Here is a 21,794-nt window from a genome sequence, read left to right as displayed (position 1 = left end):
TTCTCACAAAGCAGGGCTACTGGCAACGAAGTTCCTCAATTTTTGTTTGTCTGAGAAGGTCTTTATTATTTCTTCTTTACTTTTGAAGGAAAATGTAGCTAGATACAGTACTCTAAGTTTGTGGCTTTTTTCTTTCAACATGAATATCTCTCTTCACTCTCTTGCTTGCGTGGTTTCTGAGGAGAAATCCGATGTGATTCTATCTTTACTTCTTACTATGAAAGCTCTTTTTCTTTTTTCCTCCTCTGGTTTCTTTCCAGATTTTCTCTTTGTCTTTAATTTTCTCCAATGAGAATGTGATATGCCCAGGAGGAGATTTTTTGTGCGTGTTTCTCCTGCCTGGTGTTCCCTGAGCTTCCTGGATCTGTGATTTGTTGTCTTTCGTTAATTTTTGAAATTATCAGTCGTTATTGCTGTAAATATTTTTTGTTCCTTTCTCTCTTCTCCTTCCGGTCTTCTCACTCTACATATGTTACACCTTTTGAAACAGTCACGGGATTTGTGGATATTCTGTTCTGTCATTTTCATTCATCCTTCTCTTCCTATTTCAGTTTTGGAAGTTTCTCTTGACATAACTTCAAGCTCATTGATTCTTGCCTTGGCCTTGCCCAGTCGGCTGATAAGCCCATCAAAGGCATTCTTCACTTGTGTTACAGCGTTCTTGATTTCACACATTTCCTTTACCTTCTTAGAGTTTACATCTCTTTGCTTACATTATCCATCAATTCTTTCATATTGTCCACTTTTTCCATTAGAGCCATTAGCATAGTCATCATAGTTGTTTAAAATTCCCAACCTGATGGGGCGCCTGGGTGGCTCAGTCAGTTGAAGTCTGACTGTTGATTACAGCTCAGGTCATGGGATCAAGCCCCGTGTCAGGCTCCTCGCTAAGCATGGAGCCTGCTTAAGATCCTCTCTTTCTCCTTCTGCCCCTCTCCCCTGCTTGCACTCTCTTTCTCTCTTTAAAATAAAAAATAAAATAAAATAAAATGTGAAAAAATAAAAATTTCAATTCAATAATTCCAACATCTCTCCAGATCCAAGTCTAGCTCTGATGCTTGTTCTGTCCCTTCAGACTATGTGGGTTTTTTTTTTTTTTTTTTTTTTTTTGTCTTTTAGTATATCTTGTAATTTTTTTTAGGTATATTAATTTTGAGAGAGAGCGAGCCAGCTGGGGAGGGGCAGAGAGAGAGAGAGAGAGGGAGATAGAGGATCCAAAGGAGGCTCTGCGCTGACAGCAGAGAGCCCAGTGTGGGGCTTGAACTCATGGACTGTGAGATCATGGCTTGAGCCGAAGTTGGGCACTTGACTGGCTGAGCCACCCAGGCACCTCATAGTATGCCTTGTAATTTTTTGTTGAAATTTCGATATGATGTGTTGTGTAGAAGAAACTGAGGTAAACAGGCCTATAGCATGAGATTTTGTTTATCTTGCCAGGGTTTAGTCCACGTTTATTGCTTGTTGCAGCCATAGGTGTCAGAGGCAAAATATTCCTCCGGTGCCCTCAATTTGTCTTCCTTGTTATCTTTGGGTTTTCCTAGAAACTTATTATTATTATTATTATTATTATTATTATTTTTAAAGTAGACTTCATGCCCAGCATGGGACCCAATGTAGGGCTTGAACTCGTGAACCTGAGATCAAGACCTAAGCTGAGATCAAGAGTCAGATGCTTAACCAACTTAGCCACACAGATGCCCCTAGACACTTCTTAAATTAGTTCTGAGATGGGCAATTCTTTCGCTTGTATCCCATTTTTACACAGGCCCCCACTGATGTGGTGGAAAGATGTGGAGAGAGGGGAAGGCTAGAAGCGGCTAGAGTTAGGTATTTCTTTTCCTCCAGGTCTGTCAGGCTCTATTAAAATCCCAGCCGGTTTGGCATTTGGGGCTGTCTTAGTTTGTTTTGAGGGAAATCCCTGAAACAGAAAGCTCTGGGCAATACTTCAAAATGGCTGCCTCACCCTCTTCCTGTTGGGACCACAAGGGGATTTTTCCATCTTTCTTCCTCATGAGAATCTGGTAGGGCTCCTGGAGGTTAAACTCACAAAGGTGCGGGGCCCCTTAAGATTGGACCTCTGCCCCCTGAACTCTTTAACCCTTGTCTACACTGGCCACACCAGCAATTCATCAATTACAGTTTAGCTTTTCCTCCCCTGGTAGTGGTTCAGACAGAGATTGATGCTCCAGTGGGTTGTGATTCTCTGTCTCTCCAATGTGGGGGCAGCCGTTTGTCCTGTGATCTCCGTTCTCTGATGGATCTAAGAAGAGTTCATTGATTTTTCAGCTTGTCAGCGACTTTCTCTTTTGTGCGGATGGCAGTGATGATTGCCAAGGCTGGACCAGGAAACCAGAAATCCAGGTACATTTGTAGTTGTAGGATTTCCTTTCATTTTTAACGCTTTATCAATCATTTAAAATGTTTTCTATGATTCCACTCACTATAGCCATCTTTTTCTGTAGGTTTTAATCATATTCATTATAAAATACTTTCCTGTAACTTTTCTTATCTAGTATTATTTGCAGATCTATTTCCATTGACTGAATCTGGATTTTTTTTCTCGTGACTCAGTCACATTTGTCTGTTTCTTGGCATGTCCGGTATTTTTTATTGTATATCAGACATCATGGATGACAGGACACAGAGACTCTGGGTTCTGTTATAATTCTCTGAAGAGTGTTGAGTTTTGTTCTCCAGGGGGTTGAATTATTGGAACATCACCAAAACCTTGCGGAGGCTGGGCTTTTAAGTTTTATGAGGGTGGGTATTTTCTGATTTTGCCCTTAGTTCTAAGGCAAATCTCTTATTTCTAGAACATAGTCTTTATTACCAAGGTGTGATCCTTTTGGGGTTTAAAAGAAAAACTGAGGCGTTTACCAAGCTCCTCTGTCAGACTCCAAATTCTGTCTCCCCTGGAGCTAGCAGCAAATGAATCTCTTCTCAGCTTTTGGCCTTCCAGCTCTTTCTCTTTCCCTGGAATCCCTGGAATTCTGTGGGCAGTTCAGGCCAGCCACATATTTGAAGTTTATTGCTTTCAACTCCTCACCTGCAGAGGCTCCAAACTTCACTGTGTTGCCCCCTCAGTTTCCAGCTGCAGTGTCCTTCCCAAACTCCATCCTCTGCCTTCTGCGGCCAATAGGACTGCGGCTTCCTGTTTGAGGTCTGGCTGACCAGAAGAGAGAGCTCAGGGAAAAAGCAGCTCTTCTTTTTAAAAATAGTTGTATTTATTTATTTTGAGAGAAAGAGAGCATGCAAGCGGAGGAGGAGCAGAGAGAGAGGAGAGAGGGAGAGAGAGAGAGACAGACAGGGAGAGAGAGGGACCCAATCAGGCTCCTTGCTCTCGAGAGCGCAGAGCTTGACACGGGTCTCCATCTCGCAGTTGTGACTTGAGCCAGACTCAGACTCAAGAGTTGGGTACTTAACCAACTGAACCACCCAGGCGCCCCAAGCAGCTCTTCTTTCAAGAGCTGCCTTCGTCCACTTTGCTTTTTGTTCTTCTCGTTGTTTCCAGGTGGCTGTTTCATATATTCTGTCCACATTTCATAAAGCAGAAAGTCCTCTACCTTTGGATTTTTGAATATGTAATCCATATCATCTATTCCAGAAGCGAACTATTAAAATAAACAAGCATAGAAAATTGGACAGTAAGACCTACTGTAAAGGCGGACGATTATCTGACCTTAATTCAGAGGATGCCTTTCAAAGTCAGGGTGTACGAGCTCAGGCAAACTTGACGCAGGCCCCACCCCCACCAGCAGCGTGGTCTCTCGGGCATCACAGACGACGCCCCGCCGCACGCCCCGCCCCCCTCGCCCGCTCGCGCCCGTTTCCATGGCGACGCGGCACCAGGCCGGGGCAGTCGAGCCACCAAGTGGGAGTGCAGCGACCGCAGAGGCGGCGGCAGAGGCGGCGGCAGCGGCGACATGAGCGCGGGGGTGGCGGCGGCCGGGCAGCGGCCCCCCAGCTCGGGGCTCCCGGGCTCCCGGGGCACGTCGCGCCTGCGCCCGCCCGCCATCCTCCAGCCCGCGCAGCACAGCACGCAGGTTGGGCTCATCGAGGCGCAGAAGCGGGTCGTGGACCTGGAGAAGAGCCTGCAGTTCCTGCAGCAGCAGCACTCGGAGACACTGGTCAAGCTCCACGAGGAGATCGAGCACCTCAAGCGGGAGAACAAGGGTGAGTCCGGGCGCCGCGGCCGCGAGTGAGGCGTCTTCCGCGGCTGGGGCCCGAGGGAGAGGCAGACCTGCCGCTCCCGGGTGCCTCCAGTACCGAAACACTCGTGGACTCTAGAACACGAGGTTTAGAAACCCTTAAACAGGGTATAAGGAGGACACAGGGCAGCAAGCCCCACCCCGGGTCCTGCTACGTGGGTCTCGGACTCCCTGCCTCCTCCGCACCCCCGGGCCCCAAACCTGGGTCTTCGTGGGCGGGGTCGACGGGGCCGCCCCACCATCTGGTGATCTGGTGGGGTGGTCTGGCTGTGTAGCGTTTCCCACAGTAAGCCGGGTCGCAGTCTCCTCTCTAGGCAAGTCGGGCCCGCCTGTTCTAAAAACTTTTATGGAAGTAAAAAGTGCGAGTGTACAGCTCAGTGATTTTCACAAACTAAACACAGATCGAGAGCCGACTTGCCATTCCCATCCAGCCCCTCCTTGGACACCTCCCCCTGCCCCCGCGTCTCCTCAGGGCAGGTCCTTCCTAACTTTGCCCCGCTGGTGGCTCCTCACCGCCATGGGCCAGGCCTGAAGCAGAACTTAAGGCCTATCACGGTGGGACACTGCTGTCCTCTCTTCTCCCTTATGCTTTAGTTGGAACTCCTCCCCCCACATTCTTAGCCCTGTCTCAGTTTCTCCCCACCTTTCTCCTGTTGCCTTTACCTGAAGTGCTATTAGATCAAGGGCTCACCATGATGTCAGGACTCCCTCCTCCTGACATAAGGAGTCTTGAGTCTCACCCCTGTCCCTCCCTGATGCCCAGGCTGGATGTGGCCAGCCCACGTTCTGGGTGTCACTTGATCATTGCTCTGACCACATTTGCTCATCCATGACTAGGGGCTCCTGGAGGACTGGGTCATCCTGACTCACTCACCTCTGTTCTTCTGGAGCTTGGGGCTCCACCTAGCAGAGGGTGCCCTATAGATGTCATGGGCAGAGGAATGGACTCCTGGCGAGGCTCTCACCCAAGGGCTCTGGCTCAGGGAACAGCTAGAGGCATTGCTGGCCCTAAGACACCCAGGGTAAAGGCTTGGCCCATGGGGCAGTGTCCTGGCTGCTAAGGTCATGTGTGAGGTCTCTCAGGGGTTCAGCGGGGAGTGCACAGGGCAAGCCAAAACCTCTTCTCCCCAAATGGCTGCAGTTTCAAAAATGACCAGTGCACATGCTTGCTTTCAGATCTCCATTACAAGCTAATAATGAATCAAAAGCCAAAGAAAGGTAAGACTGAGGCCCTTGGGTGCCTGATGGGAAATTACTTCTGTCAGGAGTAGCCCCTCCAGAGTGCTTGTGTCTACCCAGCTAGCTGCACTGGCCCATGTACTATCCCAGTGGGGAGGAATCCTGGGGGACCTGGACAGACACCACTGCCCCCCACCCCCCGCCATGGTGTGGGTGCCTGTGCACCCAAGCACAGCAGGTGGGGCTCTCGGGGATCCCAAGGCCTGAAGTCTGCAGTAAGGAAGCAGGAAGAGCAGCTTGGGGTGGGGCTGCCGAGACCCCACCCCTGCCACCACCACCCCGCCCCCGGGCCCCCAGCCTTGCGGCTCTGCTGGATTCTTTTACTTGGGTTGCTGCTATGGCAGCCCCCAGCCCTGTGCCTCTGGCACAGACGGCTGTGGGCACAGTCCTTCTGGGGATCCTCCCTGCCATGTCTGCTGTGACCAAGTGTAGAGACAGAGAGACCTGCAGTCACTCGTCTAAGGCCCTTCCTCATCGTGACAGCCCCTTTCTCTTTGCCTGTCCTCCAGCCCAGCCCAGGGAGACTCAGGCTGTGTTGGGCCTGTTCCCCCCACATACCTTTGGGGCCAAGTCTGACATCAAGAGGTGGTCTGAGAGGTGTTAGCCTGGTACGCCCCAGTCTGGGGGTGTCCCGGGGCTCCCTTCCTAGGGGACATGGAATATGGGAACAGTGGTGGTGGGCCCTCCTCAAGCGGAGCAGAGCAGTTCCAGTGAGCTATCCTGGGCAAGTGGCAGGGCCTGTTAATGGTCCCAGTCCTGCAGGGTCGGGGGTCCCCAGTGGGCAATCAGAAGAGGCCATCCTCCCATTCAGGGCCTGCTTCTTCGGGCCCAAGCCCGCTGCTTTCTGGATGGCCCTTCCAGAAATCACCTTCCCCTTGGCCTTGGTTCTGCCTCACCAGAGCGGGGGGGGGGGGGGGGGGGAGGGCTCTGCACAAACACAAACACAAACACAAACACACAGGCCTGCAGGGCCAGGAGGAAGGTACGGGTGGCCTGGCCCCTCCCAACAGCGGGGCACAGAAGTGTCTGGGAAAGCTGGGACCAAGGTGGTGCTGCCACCATCTCAGACTAACCCGGTGCACTTCCCACAGGCAGCACTTCCAATTCCAGCTTTCAGTCCATCAAGTCCGTCTCAAACTCGACCTTGTCGGGTGGCATGCCAGCACCCTCTGTGAACTCAGGGTCAGGGGAGGGGCACGTGCCCCACTGGGGCCCTGGGCCCCGATGGCCAGTGTGGGGTGCTGACCAGATTGCACCTTTGCCAAGCTCTGTGGACTTAAGGGTTAAGGAGTAGCTGAAGGGAGCCAGAGAGGGTGGCCGCCAGGTGCCGTCAGCTGACACCAGCAGGAAGGAGCCGAGGCGGGGTGTGACAGGACCATGGATTGGCCAGAGGGAGACTACGAAAGCGAAAGCGGGGTTGGCTACAAAGGAAGTGAACGTCAGATCAACGTGGGGCACAAGGTCCTGTGGCAGGCACACCCTGCCTGCATACAAAGAGAGGAGCCCCTGAGCCTTCCTAAGTGGTCTTCCAAGGGCAGCCTGGCAGAAGCCCTGCTTGTCAAACACGACAAACACCTGAAAGCAGGTGGATACAGGTGGGACAGCCCTGCCTAGCGTTCTGGGCTTGTGGTGTCCTCTGCAGAGTGAGGGGAGCTAATAGCCCCTTCTCTGCACTCGGCCTCCCTGAGAGGCCAGGCATCCTCCCCGGGTGTGGCCCTTGCCCCTTCCATGCAGGGCCTAGGCAGGCCGTGGGCCTTGTCCATGGAAAGGAAGTCTGTGCAGGCCGGGTCCCAGAACTCTCATACAGTTTCATTTTGCCCCAAATGGGGTGCTGCTTCAGAGTCAGGGAACAGCTGCGGGGCCACCCTGACCCCTGGACTTCCCCGAGGCATGGGAGACTGACCCAGTACAAGTAGGGGGAGGCCAGCTTCTACAGCAGCAGTAGTTTTAGAGCGTTCAGCAGGCACCACCCACAGACCCCCTTTTTGGGTCACCTGGCAGCCCCCACAATGGGGACTCTGTTACCATCTCTCCTTTACAAGGAGGAAACCGAGGCAGAGGGCAGGCGCTCCTTGGGCACTCACAGCCAATCCTGGAGGACGTGGGCCCTGGCTCTTGATGCCCACCCACCGTGACTGCCCTGTCTGGGTCTGATCTACAGCCAACTCTCAAGGAAAGGCCAGGCCCCGGCCCAGCTTCTCCAAGAAGCAAGACTCAAAAACTGACATTCCTCCGAAGACGGACCTGGAAGAGAAGACCCCAGCTGCTGCCCTGTTTCACAACAGCAAGCGGGACAACGCTCCAGGGGTGCAGGGGCAGGCCAAGTAAGGGCTCACCTGTACCCTGTGGGCCCAGCGTTGCATTTCGTAGGTTCACATTCTGGAAGCAGCCAGCTGCCTTGCCCTTCCAAATGGGTCAGTCTCCAGAGTGAAAGCAGACTCACTCCAGGCAGGCCCATCTGGCGGGCAATGCCCTGTGCTGACGAGGGTGCCAACAGCAGCCCAGAAACTAATTTCTCACAGAAATGGAACCAAGTAACTTGGCCTTTACATTAGTTTGCTTTTCACCAAGACAACAAGCAAAAGAACAACAGTAAGTCGGGTTCCTGGGCTCACCCTGGGAAATGTGCTTGGCCTCCGCAAGGCACAGAGCCAGCGGGCCAGAGCAAGACCGGGTTGACACCTGTTTCTGGGACTTCCTGGAAAGCAGCAGTGAACCTGGACTTTGCATCCGAAGAGACCCTGTTGTCCCCTGGGTAGTTCAGCCAGCAGGACGGGGTCCTGCTTCTCTGCACGGTCCTTACTGAGAGTCCCTCTCAACCAGCCCCACGGGTGTGGGGTCAGGACTGAGGGCAGTCACACAGCTTGAACCACATCTGACCCTCAGTGCACCTTGAGGGGAGAGGAAGGGATACGCCCAGGTCACAGCTGGCACCAGAGTGGCCCCCCACCCCTGCCACCTGGCGTCTGGAGCACCCTGGTCAGCAGAAGGGAACCAGACCCCGAGGAGGCTGTGTAGACACACCCTTCTTCCCCACACCAGCCGCACACTGGTGTGGATGCCGCCCTCAAGAGAGGTGGCGGGTGGTTAGACCAATCCTGGCAGGCTAGCTCTGGGCTGCTGTTAGTGCCTGTTCCAGAGATGAAGAAGTGGAGACGTCCAGTTCAGCAGCCCCCTGGGTGGCAGGCAGCCAGCACAAGGGCAAGCAGCCCCCCGTGATGAATCTGCCCCTGCACCTGCGCAAGCCCACCACGCTTCAGCAGTGCGCAGTGGTCATCCGCCAGCTGTGGAACGCCAACCTCCTGCAGGCCCAAGAGGTGAGGCTCAGGCAGCGGGGACCCCAGTGCCTCCGCAGACCCCGCCCACTGCCCCTCTGCTCCCTGCCTTCCAGCTGCAGCGCCTCAAGGCCCTCCTGGAAGGGAACCGGAGGAGGCCCAAGGCTGCATCTGAGGAGGCCGGCCCCAGCTGTCCCAAGTGAGTGATTCGGCGTGGCCCCCACCGCATCCCGGTGAGGTCTGCTCTTTTGGGGCTCACTACCGACTCCTCTTTCACCAGGGACCAGGAGGCCCTTCACCAGGGAGCCATGCAGCTCCCCAAGGTCCCCACCAAGGACATCCCCAAGAAATGGTGAGTCCCACCGGCAGGGGGAGGGTGGGGTGGCCTGAGCCCAGTACATAAGGGGCAGGGACAGCTCAGTGCCTTGCCTGAGGCCCTGCTGCCAGCCAAGTCTCCGCTCCTGCTCCCGGGGGCACCTGTAGTGACCTCCCTCTGCCCTACCAGCCTGATTCTGAGCCCTATGCCCGTGGCAGAGCGCCCCATCCTGCCCGCGCTGAAGCAGACCTTGAAGAGTAACTTTGCTGAGCGGCAGAAAAGGCTGCAGGTGGTGCAGCGCCGGCGGCTGCACCGCTCTGTCCTTTGAGGCGGGCGGCACGTGTCGGCGTCTGCATGCCAGGTCAGGGCCAGGCCAGTGCCCTACAGCTGGAGACGCTAACCCTCTCTAGATAGCACTTCAAAAGAATTCGAACACGTTTAGGCCGCGCGAAATTCCAGATAAGCCAAGTTCATGGCAGATAAAGTACTTGGTTGCTCTCAGAACCGAGACACTATTTTCTTGCTCAGTATTTTGCTATTCTGCATTTACACAAAAACACATTAAATAAGTATTACCCTACCTGTTGAAGACTGGAAATAAAGCTCGTTTCTCCACTTGTGAACCTCATCCCTCACCGCTATCTGACATGGCTGCCCTGCCCTGTGCCCCCAGCTCTGCTCCCTGCGGTGGGAGGGGCCCACTGGGGCAGTCACCAGGACTTGTCCAGGGCCTGGTGGGTGCCCTGCGCCACGGGCAGGCACAGCATGCACCCTTCTTTGAGTGCAGGGGGTTTCCTGGCCCTTGGCTGGGCTGGGACTGCCTTCCAGGCACAAGGGCAAGTCCCGTCCCCCCTGCCACAGCGCCGTCCAGCCTCCACACTGACAATCCCAGCTAACGAGCCATCCTACCGAGCCTGCCTTCTGCTGTGGAGGGCCACGGCCATGGGAGAATGGTCCTCTCCAGGGCGCTGGGGCCCCACCCTGAGATTCCCACCCAAGAGCCTCACCACCCCCTTACTCACCAGAACCGAAGCTTCCTAGGTCTCATGGGTGTGGTCAGTTTAGTGTCGACCCTCCCCTGGCAGGACAGGGCTACTGGCCCCACTGGCCATTTCCTCAGTGCTGATCTCTGCCTCTTCTTTGGGCAGCAGGAGCTTTGCCAGAAACCTCGGGGTAAACCAGGATGAGGCACTGATACTGTCAAAAAAAGGGTGAACTAAGGTCTGGGCATCCACGGCCGTCTCCAAGGTGAGGAATCTGGCTCAGCCCTGAAAGCATACCTCACTGGATAGTGGTCCCAGACTTGTGGGAGGGGACACAGTGACAAACTCATGACAAACACAGGAATAATAAATTTATTATAAGAACCACAGATGACACGGTAGTGCACATACAAAAGGGGAAACCTCTCATTGCCAGAGGGCTGATGCCCTGTCAGGGAGCTTTCACTCTCTGGAGCAGCTCTGATGACGCCAGGTCCTGAGGATGCTGCCCTGACCCAAGAACAGGCCCAAGTGCCCAGTGAGTGGGCACGGTGCCAGGTACAGGATCCACTCAGGTGTCCCTGCTCCCTAGGCACCCCCACAGTGCTGAGCAGACCCCCATGGCTTAAAGGGAGAATGCCATGAGGTATGAGTCCCAGGTGATGGCAGGGGATTCACAACTGCCTGCTGGCCGACTTTCCTTCTGAGACGCAGCCAGCGGCCCTTGGATCCAGGAGCTTCCCAGTGGCGTGCCCCCCACGGCAATGGTGGAAGGGTCTGAACCCAAAACCGTGACCAGAGAATTCTGTGTGTGTTTTCAGGGTTTCCTATGCTCTCCATGTTCCCCTACAGAAACAAAAAGTTTTCTGGCACACACACAAGAGGCTCTAACGAGACCTGGAGTTCTCCCCCAGGCTGCTGAGGAAGGACATGGGCCCTGGAGAAGCCAAGGGGACAGCAGCCCAAGGAGGAGCACACAGGGCTGAGGCATGTCCGACTCCCGGGGGGGAGTGGGGGTGGGGGAGTCCCAACCCCACCACGAAGCAGCCAGCTCCACAGCCACCTGCCCCAGTCACGTACAAGTATGGGAAAATGTTTGGCAGGTCCCCAAGGCAGAAGATAAAAGCAGGAAAGCTAATCTAAGCCCAGGTTCTCTAAGGGAGCCAACACCTAGAAATGTCCAACGTGAGGTGCATGTCCGCTGTGGCCCCGACAAGGCTGCCGGCTATCCCCGTGGTCCCCAGTGGGTGGGTGGCTAGGCGGCGGAGAGGCAGGCCTGGTGGATGCTCTGCGCCCAGGTGTTGAGCAGGGCTGTGACCGAGTGCTTGTCCGGGAGCTGCAGCAGCCTCGAGGTCATGCACCGGTGCACTGACTGCAGGAAGGGGTTGGCGTCTGCAACAGAGCAATGGGCCATGAGTGCCGCTGTGACCTCCGCCGGGACAGCCAGCGCTGGGCCTGACCCTGGGCTGCACAAGCAACTCTTTATGAAAGGCCACCGCACAGACACAGGGCTGGCGTCTAGGGCATCGAAGCCAGTCAACATGACCAGGATGCCATCTCCCGCACACAGTGGGGTGGCCAACACGGCCCCCTCCCAGGCCCATGCGTCAGTGGAGAACTGGAATGTGAACAGGTCTGGAGCCCAGGGCTTTCTCTCAGGGACAGCCTTGGGATCCCAGCCCTATGCACCAGCTCTGCACTGCAGGGGGACTGGCCACCATCAACAGGGGTCTCTCCGGGTCTCTGGTTTGAAGCCATGTCACCCAGGTGGGTCTCCGTAAGCCCAAGCTCCTTCTGTACTCCCGTAACAGCCTTGCAGAGGCCCACAAAGGCGGTTGGACCTGCTCGCCTCTCTCTCACTATAGGTGACCGCCCTGCAGACACAGGATGGACCCCTTTCTTCCCAAGTGACTTCTGGGCAACCCACTCCTGCCCACAAAGGGGCAGCAGAGAAAGGGGAGGAGGGGCCTCAGCTGCGGGGCACAGAGCAAATCTCGGTTGCCCTGAGCTGATGCCCCCTACCAGGGTCCCTAGACGGCAGCCGTGAGGCCTCCCCAAGGCTGTCCTCTTGGCTCACCGTACTGCCACTGCCTGTCAATCCACAGTGGGCTCTGGGCGGGGTAGTCGGCAGGCACACTGAGCTCCAGCGGCGGCACGCTCGGGAGATCCTTGTCATCTGCAACACATGTGTCTATGCCTGTGACCTGGCCCAGGCTGCCCTGCCTCATAGCCCTGCTCTAAACAGGGCTCTTCATATCCCAAAAGGTTCTGGTGAGGCTTGCTGCAGTCTGGAGGTCACTCTGATTCCCACTTCCACATCTCCCTAAGGCCTCAGGCAAGCACAGCCATATCTGGTTGGGAGGGAGGGGCTTCCCCGGCAGGCCGGTGAGAGGTAAGAGTCTGTGGGCTCAGGGCTCTGCCCTCAGAGCACCTCCTGGGCCAGGTATGTGTGAGGATCCAGGAGGACACAGGGATGGTGGGCTTCAGGGTGTGGTGTGAGCATGCCTGTTTGTGGGAGGCCAAGTGCCTGTCCACATGGATCATGCGGGCCTGTGCTGGGCCTGCTCCAGGGCCTTGGGCTGTAGTTCGGGACTCACTCTCCCATAGCACCAGCCCCGCCCTCCCCTGTACGCACCCAACTTGCATATCAGGTGGACGGTGCCGTTGTTACTGCAGTGAGATGGGTCCAAGTTCACCAAGAACTTAGGGTCTAATCTGGCCACCTCCCCCTGGAGCACGTTAGGAATGCTCTGCCGTTCATCGTCTTCAAACCTACGCTTCCGAGTGCATACCACCGGGGCCCTGGAAGAGACCACCATGGTCACCACACCACACTAGGCTGTGGCCCGTGGCCCACGGCCCGCCACCCACTGCGAGGCTGAACCCTGGACTGTACGTACGTAATGGGTGGGCCGTGGATGGCCGTCATGGCTGGCACGAATGTACGGTACAGGGAATGGTTGAAGACAGGTGAGCGGATATTGGCCAGGACGGCATCCAGGAGTGGCTGGCACAGGTACTGCTGCTTGGTTGGCGGCACCGGGGGTGGTGGGGGCGTGGGCTGTGACAGGATGGGGAGTGGGGACGTTAGCAGCCCACTCTTGGGGAGGCTTTCCAGACCCTGAAGTCCTTATCCTTCACAGCCAGACTGCTGTGGCTTCCCCACAACCTCTGCCCCCTGGAGACAAATACGGCTGATCCTGGATACATTCTCCTGCCTTCTGCAGCCTTGACCTTCCCCAGAGTTCCCTTCCTCCAGGGCTTGGACTGGGGCTGGGCAGGGCTGGGTGGAGGCCTGATGGTGGAGATGGGCATACAAGAAAGCCCATGCACCTGGGGGCTGCAGAAAGCACCCCAGGACCACAGCCACAGGGTGACTTCTCCCATGTTCCCACATATACTCTCCTTCCGCACAGCAGACCTGACCTGGCAAAAGACTCCTGGGCAAGGTCCCCAGGCTGAGCAGCATGGCCCCTCTGCCCACTCCTGACTGTGAAGGCTTCTCTCAGCTTGTGGTTCTGAATTCTCCCCACAGATGCCTGTGGCCCTTTGGACACCACCAGGCCATGGTGCCCCACTCACCACTGCCATGTCATTCTTGAGCTTCTCCAGGGCAATCTCACACTTCTGGAGTGTTTTCAGGGGGCACCTATGGGGAGAGGGGATGTGACTGATTCTGGGTGCTCAAGGATGAGGTGTCAGCGGCTCTTGAGCACTCATCCCAACCGCTCCCTGCCTAGCTTGTCCTGGTGTGCATGGAACCAGCCTTGGCCACCAGAATCCTCCACAGGAGCCCCAGTCATTGAACTATTCCTAGACCCAGAGTATAAGGCAAGATGGTCCCACGTCCAGGAGCTGTCCGGTCCTGCTCATCAGAAGAGGGCATAAAGGTGATGGGTCAGGGGGAGAGACAGAGGCCAGGTCCCTGCCCCAGGCCCTAGAGTCCCAAAGAGGGATCGAGCCTAGAGGCTTGAGTGCTGCCCAGCTCCAATACATCTAGTTCTGCAGTGTCTAGCATTTTGCACAGTAAATAGAACAGAGAAGATCTTCTAGAAGGGAGCATAGCCAAACTGATGCAGAAATAGGGACAGAACCCAAAGGCCAGTCCATGTGCACAGTTGTGCAGAGCTGGCCCGTCTCTGGCGTTCAGAGCAGCACAGCTGGCAGGTAGGGGCAGGGCACGTGTGCCATGTTGTGAACCAGGGCTCCAATGCCTTACAAGTGCTTCTCAAGGCGATGTCTTGTTTCATTTTCACAGCCAATCCGGGTGAGCCATAGTCACTCCTTTTGCAACGGAGTAAATGAGATGCAGTCATTTGCCCAACGCCACTGGGAAGTCAGGGGCAGGGCAGGGGCTGGATACTGGCACAGGCAAGGGGCCAAGGGCTTGGAGTCACCTGTGGAGGCCCGAGGCCCCTTCTTTAAACTCCGTCTCACCACCAAATGCCCGTCCAAGGCTGGGCTAACCAAGCTGCCAGACATGGGCACACCACTGTCCTACCCCCAGGACCAGGGGCAAAACTCACCGCTTAGAGGGATCTGTCAGAATGTCCAGAAGGCTCTTCATCTTACTCAGATCCTTTTTTCTGTCTGGGACAGAGAGGGGCTACTAAGACACGTGCCAGGGGTACTTGCATCCCACCCGCCCCCTCCACTGCACCCCTGCCCTGGCCCAGCCGCACCTTCATTTTTATCGATCTTGTTGATCATACGGCGTAGGGGCTCGATGTACTTGGAGAGCTGCTTCAGCTTGTCCAGGTACTGCTGCTCCTCAGCCTGGCTGGAGCCAGCTGGGCTCATGACCGAGCTGGGATTCACTGCAGAACACAATGTGGTGAATGCGGCTTCAGCCCACAAGCCCGGGCTCTCTGCAAACCCTCAAGGTGGGGGATCTAGGGCTCACCCACCCCATTACAAGCTGAGGCCTCCAGAGGGTAAGGGGGTGAATCTCAGCACCTCAACCCACAGGGCTGTGTATGGGTTACATGATGGGCTCTGGTCCCTGGATCACACACCCACCCCAGGCCTGACTTACCAGGGGTGTTTAAAGGTCCCGGGGAGGGAACACTGAAGTTCTGCGGGGTGCGTGCCGTCACTGGACTCTGGGAGGGCTGCGGTGAGGGGCTGGGCAGGAAGCTACTGGGGGAAGGGGCAGGGCCGGAGCTGCAGCAAAGCAAAAGCAGATGCATCTGTGAGCTGGGGCACGAGGTGGGGCCCGCCCTGGGAGCCAGGCAGGGAGGGCCACCCCGGCCAGGCCTACCTGACGTTGGAGTTGGGCTGCGAGCTGGGCTGGCCAGGCTGCGGGGACGGCTGGGGGGGAGGGGGCATCGACTGCGGGGTCTGCACCTGCTGGCCCGGCGATGGTGAGGACAGCATGGTGAGGCTGTTCTGGCTGACCTGGAAGTGGAGGGGGCTCAGCCTGCTCTTGCCTGCCACACACTCTCACTCCTGCTGCACCCTTGCTCCCTCCCCCCACCCCAGGCCCACAGATTCCATCTGCACAAACAAGCCCCCTCTCCCTCTCAGCTTCACCCGCACACCTTCCTTCAGATGCCCTACCCTGTGAATACAAACATAGGTACAGCTCCCCACCCCAAGGATGGACACAAGTCCATGATCACTGAAGTGCTGGCCAAAAGGCCATGCTGGGTAGCCCTTGCTCCTTGGCAGGGAGACCATAAAGTCTACAGGCTTCTAAGCTGGGACAGGACATTCCTATGTCTCTACCTCACAGGTGTGGGAGCCAGAGAAGCTTATGGCCTTGGATGGTGCTGCCTGGCCTCCCCAGCCTGTGATTCTCTCATCTGTGTGCCTGTGAGGAATGTGCTCTGTGACAAATGGGACTGTCTTCCTACATGCTTCCATGAACCCCCTCAGCCATCAGGCCACAGTGGGAGGCTGTGTCTCAGGTTTAATGGGAGCAAAGTGGCCCCTGTGTCAGCCCTTGCCAGCACAGGTGGCCTGAGGATCCTCAGTCTGACGTTTGAGTGAGTCCCACAGAGAGCTGCCTCGCCCAGGACCAATCCAAAGGCCCTGCCAGTTTCAGAGCTTCCAAGGATTGGAGGTGGTGGCTTCTTCCACACCCTAGTCAAGCCCCTGAGCATCCCTTCAGAGCCTGCTTCCTGTAGCCCAGCCCACAACCCCCAACCCTAACTCTTGGACCATCCAGTTCTGCAGATGAAATCTGGCACTTCTCCCAGGGCACTCCAGACACTGGTGACATCTGGGGCCACAGCTCCACGCCTCCCTCCCACACACTCCTCTGCCACAGTGCTAGGGGGACTGGGTGGGGATCACTCTGGGGGTTGCTAGTCTCTTGGTCCTTGAATCAGGGAATAAGAAAAAGCATTTAGAAGAACCCAGATCCCACCAGGAAGACAGGATGCCCGCCCTCCTTGCCTGCCCATTCTCCTGGCTGGGCAAGGGGCCCTGACCTTTCTTCCAGTATACCAGACAAAGCTCCTAGAGTCAAACATCGTTCTCCTCCCACAGGGTGTATAGGCCAGAGAAGCTACATGGGACGCTGGCATGGTAGGGGACCCGGAAGCTACATTATCACACTTCTAACGCAGCTGGGTCAGAGCGGCACCAAACCCAAGCCACTGGCCCACCAGCACATCTGCAAACAGAATGAGCTGTCCCACCACTTGTGACTAGGCCCCAGGCCTGGGAGCAGAGGGACAGGAACACACAAGCTCAGGCCTCCAGCTGCTGGGCCCAGTTGCTCTGCCAAGTGAAGCAAAATGGTCCCAGGTGATTCACACTGATGTCAGCAACATCAGAAACGGGGCCTAGGGCAGCTTAGTGTGCTGAGCTGAACCAAATGCAGCAGATTTCTCCTAGGCAGGACTCGCCTTCACAGTGCTGGGATACATTGAATCCCATGGCAAGCAGCATGGCCCCTGCCCAGCGGTGGAAAACAGGCTCTAGAATCCACTCGGGTGCCAACAAACTCCCAGGACTAGGAAGGTGAACAGGCCATTTTGGAAGAGCCCAGGTAGAGAAATGGATGGTGCCAAGAGGAAGAAGGCCCTGGGCCTGGCCTGCTAGGTATGGGAACTCTCCTTGTAGTGGTTTCTTGCAAAGCCCCTGCTGTCACCTCCTCTTTTCCTCATCTGGACCTACTGCCACACACTGCCCTGCACTCCCTGAAACTGCCTCTTGCCATATGCCCTCTTCCAGCCTGTAGCTCAAACTCCCCTGGCCTCTCCTGCCCCCACCTGCCCCAGGGAGGAGCCTTAGCCTTAGCTTCTGCTCCAGCACATGTCCCTTCTAGAAGGTATATGGCTCTTGTCTTTAGTCTAAAGCTGGTGCTTCTCTGAAGGGAAATGAGGCATCTGCAGGGTGTCACGGCTGGCGCAAAACCACCGCAACGAGAAGGCCACTGCCTAGTTCACTTCCCACCTAAATGTATGAAACTATATTTAAAAAAATTTTTTTTAATGTTTACTTATTTTTGAGAGAAAGAGAGAGAGACAGAGCATGAGCAGGGAAGGGGCAGAGAGAGAGGGAGCCACAGAATCCTTAGCAGGCTCCAGGCTCTGAGCTGTCAGCACAGAGCTGGAGACGGGGCTCAAACCCATGAGACGTGAGATCATGACCTGAGCTGAAGTAGGACGCCCAACCGACTGAGCCACCCAGATGCCCCTGAAACTGTATTTTAAAAGGCACCTGGGCAGCTCAGTCAGTTAAATGTCTGACTTTGGCTCAGGTCATGATCTCATGGTTCGTGAGGTTGAGCCCTTCAATGGTGTCTCTGCCTTTTCAGATCCTCTCTCCCTCTCTCTCTGCCCCTCCCCTGCTTGTGCTCATGCTCGCTCTTGCTCTCTCTCAAAAATAAATAAAACATTAAAAGAAAAATAGGGATGCCTGGGTAGCTCAGTCAGTTAAGCATCTGATTTGGCTCAGGACATGATCTCATGGTTTGTGGGTTTGAGCCCCACATTAGGCTCTATGCTGACATCTCAGAGCTTAGAGCGTGCTTCAGATTCTGTCTCTCTCTCTCTCTCTCTCTCTCTCTCTGCCCCTCCCCTGCTTGTGTTCTTTTTCTCAAAAATAAATAAACATTGCTGCAGCAACTTCTTACTCAACACGTCTCCGGAGGCGAGGGAAACAAAAGCAAAAATGAACTATTGGGACCTCATCAAAATAAAAAGTTTCTGCACAGCAAATGAAACAATCAGCAAAACTAAAAGGCAACTGACAGAATGGGAGAAGATATTTGCAAACGACATATCATTTAAAGGGTTAGTATCCAAAATCTATAAAGAACTTATAAAACTCAACACCCAAAAAACAAATAATCCAGTGAAGAAATGGGCAAAAGACATGAATAGACACTTCTCCAAAGAAGACATTCAGATGGCCAACCGACACATGAAAAAATGCTCCACATCACTCATCATCAGGGAAATACAAATCAAAACCACAACGAGACACCACCTCACACCTGTCAGAATGGCTAATATTAACAACGCAGGCAACAACAGATGTTGGTGAGGATGCAGAGAAAGAGGGTCTCTTTTTGTTTACAGCAGCACTATCAACAATAGCCAAAGTATGGAAAGAGCCCAAATGTCCATCAATGGATGAATGGATAAAGATGTGGGGTGTGTGTGTGTATGTGTGTGTGTGTGTGTGTGTGTGTGTGTGTGTGTGTGTGTGTACACACACACACACACACACACACACATATACACGCACACAATGGAGTATTACCCGGCAATCAAAAAGAATGAAATCTTGCCATTTGCAACTACGTGGATGGAACTAGAGGGTATTATGCTAAGCGAAATTAGAGAAAGACAAATATCATATAACTTCACTCATAGAGGACTTTAAGATACAAAACAGATGAACTTAAGGGAAGGGAAGCAAAAATAATATAACAACAGGGAGGGGGACAAATTTAAGAGACTCTTAAATGTGGAGAACAGAGGGTTACTGGAGTGGTTGTGTGAGGGGGGATGGGCTAAATGGGTAAGGGGCATTAAGGAATCTACTCCTGAAATCACTGTTGCACTATATGCTAACTAACTTGGATGTAAATTAAAAAAATAAATTAAATTTAAAAAAACATTTTTCAAAAGTTGTTTGAAAAAATAAAAGGTACCCTCAGCACTCATACCATGGGGAAACAGGTCACACTTTCCCCACACCGTTTGCTTCTGGGTTCCATGGAGCCACTGACTGCACACAGCTCCCCTGGGCATTACAGTCCACAAGACACAGGGAAAAGAGGCCTGCCCGGGCCCGGGGCACAAGCTCAGTGCTTCCGTTTCCTCTCCTGAGCCTGCCTCTGTGTCCAGCTTCAGGCTCCCCACATCCACACTCCAGGCCGCCATAGGAAACCCCTAGGCTCCCTATATCCAATCCAGATCTCTTTGCATCTGACAACTCCACTGGAAAAATACCTAATTCAGTTGGCAGCATATTCCCTTTCCCAGGCCTTTAGGCCTTCCAGGTTAGCCCAAGGCTCCCAGGCCTCCTAAATCCCGCGGACACACCCAGGATGAGGGGCTATGCAAAGGCCTCCGTCAAGAAAGAAATGGCCTAGCAGGGCGCCTGGGTGGCTCAGTCAGGTGTCTGACTTCAGTCAGGTATGATCTCACAGTCCGTGAGTTTGAGCCCCATGTTGGGCTCTGTACTGACAGCTCAGAGCCTGGAGCCTACTTCGGATTCTGTGTCTCCTTCTCTCTGCCCCTCCCCCTACTTGCGCTCTGTCTCTCTCTCAAAAATGAATAAATGTTAAAAAAAAAAATTTAAGGGGCGCCTGGGTGGCTCAGTCGGTTGGGCGTCCGACTTCGGCTCAGGTCACGATCTCGCGGTCCGTGAGTTCGAGCCCCGCGTCAGGCTCTGGGCTGATGGCTCAGAGCCTGGAGCCTGTTTCCGATTCTGTGTCTCCCTCTCTCTCTGCTCCTCCCCCGTTCATGCTCTGTCTCTCTCTGTCTCAAAAATAAATAAACGTTAAAAAAAAAAAAATTAAAAAAAAAAAAATTTAAGAAAGAGAGAGAGGAAGGGAGGGAGGGAGGGAGGGAGGGAGGAAGGAAAGAAATGGCCTAGCAAGGTGGCTAATGAGATAGAACCCCCCCAGGTCTTCAGGTTTACATCTGGTCTAGCCAGCTTCTGGGGCAGAGGGGAGCAAGATGGCTGTGTCCCATTAATGACGTATCAAGTCCTCCAGAAGGGAAAACTGCTGACCCAGCTCTGCATTTTCCCTCCCTAGGCACGTTCTGCAAGCGGCACAGGTAGGTCTGTCACAGCAGCTAGCACACGCCATTGGACACTAGTGCTGCACCTGCTCGGGGAGGGAGCTCTGAGTGCCTGCCTGCTGTCACATGCATGTCACACATGGTAAGTGAGAGTTCAGAGGGAAGTGACTTGCTCAAGGTCACATGACTAGTGGAGGAGTCCAGGCACCTCAGCATCATCTACTTTCCTACGGAGCAAGGAAAAGTATCTGGGAAGGGACCCTGCACAATGTCCCAAAGGGAGTAGAAAGGGAAGGCAAAGTTCAAGCAGAGGGGACACAGCCAGAGCACAGGTGGGCGGCAGGGCCAGGCTGCTGGGCTGCAGGGCAGAAAAGACTGGTTTGGGGAGCTATGTGCTATGAGATAACCTGTGGAGAGGCTGGTGGCACCATATACTCTAACCCTCCTGGGACCACCCATGCCCACCGGACATCCCTGGAACTGCCCCATACTCCTGGCCCCTGTACATGACACATCCCCAGGAGTCACTCTACAGGGTAAAGAGGAATATGGACTCCACTATGGCGCCATCTGCTTACATTGCCAGGGATCCCAAGTACCCTCTGGACTCCTGTGCTAGGCATGTCGTCCAGCATGTGTCCAGCACAGAATCCAGCTTTGTCATTGTTGTCGGGATCATGAAGTGCTCCCCCACAATATGAAGATGCAGTCAAGGGACACAGTGCAGGGTCGGGGGGCAAAGAAGAGGCTGAGATGAGAAAGCCCTGTCTCCTGAAGGGCTGACAGAAGAACAGACTTTCTATTCTGCTTGTTTTCCTGAACCCAATTTGTTGCCGCAAGGAAAGAATAAACCAGATAGGCACTGTGCACATTGTGTCAAGGTCTGAAGGTGCTGGTGGCTGCTGAGGGCTCAGTTGGGGCGCCTGCTGGATGGCAGGGTTGGCTTCTGGCTACACTGTAATGATGCATTTCTGGAATAAACTAGCTTTTCTCAGGAGGGACTAGATTGGGAGGGCACAGACACAAAAACAGCTGCATACCAATTCTGGAGCCAGGTCTGTGGCAGGCCAAATGCCCACAGTGTGTCTGCCACTGTTGCAGGGGTGGAAGAAGGAGGCTGGGGGAGTGGGTTTGAGCCTGCAAGCCAGGACCCTGCTGAGAGGTCAGGGTGGGAAGAGGGAAGGATGCGGAGCCTGGGCCGAGGATTTAATTTGAGCGTCTTGGGTCTGTTTTGCAGGTGGCAGTGGCTCCTCCAGCTTCAAGCACTGTTAGAGGGCCAGACAGAAGTGGACACCTACCACTGCTGAAGGGGTGACTACAAGGACTTCTCCTAAATGCGTGAACTGAGACCCACTGCAGTGAGAACGAACAAGTCCATACACAGAAGTAATTCAAGGCCTGGCATACACCACATACTCAAAACGTTAGGGATTTTATTGGTCTTACAAAAGTCAGCCCTGCATGTTGATGCCAAGGTCATTTCCCCACACCCAATAACCCAACCTGTCAACCCAATGGAGACTGAGAGGCTGTGGGAAAGGAAAACAAGCAGCTCTAGGTCA

The 21,794-nt window shown here is 54.6% G+C and overlaps 2 protein-coding genes across 3 annotated transcripts in view; one reads left to right on the top strand and one right to left on the bottom strand.

Annotated features, from left to right (window-relative positions):
- The first annotated feature begins 3,855 nt into the window (after nt 1–3,855).
- Nucleotides 3,856–9,658, top strand: LOC122232778 (coiled-coil domain-containing protein 74A-like). Its single transcript, XM_042962978.1, has 7 exons — nt 3,856–4,173; nt 5,385–5,426; nt 7,609–7,771; nt 8,587–8,764; nt 8,839–8,921; nt 9,003–9,074; nt 9,228–9,658. Exons 1-7 carry the CDS (start codon nt 3,924–3,926, stop codon nt 9,364–9,366), a joined length of 927 nt encoding a protein of 308 aa, XP_042818912.1. The 5' UTR covers nt 3,856–3,923; the 3' UTR covers nt 9,367–9,658.
- A 1,518-nt stretch (nt 9,659–11,176) lies between these two features.
- Nucleotides 11,177–21,794, bottom strand: part of LOC102967629 (mediator of RNA polymerase II transcription subunit 15) — a 66,493-nt gene continuing 55,875 nt past the window's right edge. Inside the window, exons 10-18 of one of the 2 annotated variants that reach the window (XM_042962979.1) lie at nt 15,282–15,434; nt 15,057–15,184; nt 14,704–14,838; nt 14,548–14,611; nt 13,604–13,670; nt 12,922–13,082; nt 12,657–12,823; nt 12,099–12,197; nt 11,177–11,413 (exon numbers count right to left, since the gene is read on the bottom strand). In XM_042962979.1, coding sequence (XP_042818913.1) covers nt 11,277–11,413; nt 12,099–12,197; nt 12,657–12,823; nt 12,922–13,082; nt 13,604–13,670; nt 14,548–14,611; nt 14,704–14,838; nt 15,057–15,184; nt 15,282–15,434 — 1,111 coding nt within the window. In that variant the 3' untranslated portion in view covers nt 11,177–11,276. The remainder of the gene's footprint in view (nt 11,414–12,098; nt 12,198–12,656; nt 12,824–12,921; nt 13,083–13,603; nt 13,671–14,547; nt 14,612–14,703; nt 14,839–15,056; nt 15,185–15,281; nt 15,435–21,794) is intronic. The other variant, XM_042962980.1, reaches the window with a different exon arrangement.

The sequence above is a fragment of the Panthera tigris genome, chromosome D3 (genome assembly GCF_018350195.1).
Source record: "Panthera tigris isolate Pti1 chromosome D3, P.tigris_Pti1_mat1.1, whole genome shotgun sequence".
Classification (NCBI taxonomy): Eukaryota; Metazoa; Chordata; class Mammalia; order Carnivora; family Felidae; genus Panthera; species Panthera tigris.
Note: the sequence above shows the minus strand (reverse complement) of the source record. Positions and strands in the feature narration are given on the sequence as shown.

Excerpts from the sequence above, each read along its gene's own strand:
- LOC122232778 (XM_042962978.1), top strand. The coding sequence starts at position 3,924 with ATGAGCGCGGGGGTGGCGGCGGCCGGGCAGCGGCCCCCCAGCTCGGGG. Across the intron at positions 5,427-7,608 it reads GAATCAAAAGCCAAAGAAAG|CCAACTCTCAAGGAAAGGCC; the intron begins GTAAGACTGAGG and ends TCTGATCTACAG. Across the intron at positions 9,075-9,227 it reads AAGGACATCCCCAAGAAATG|CCTGATTCTGAGCCCTATGC; the intron begins GTGAGTCCCACC and ends CTGCCCTACCAG.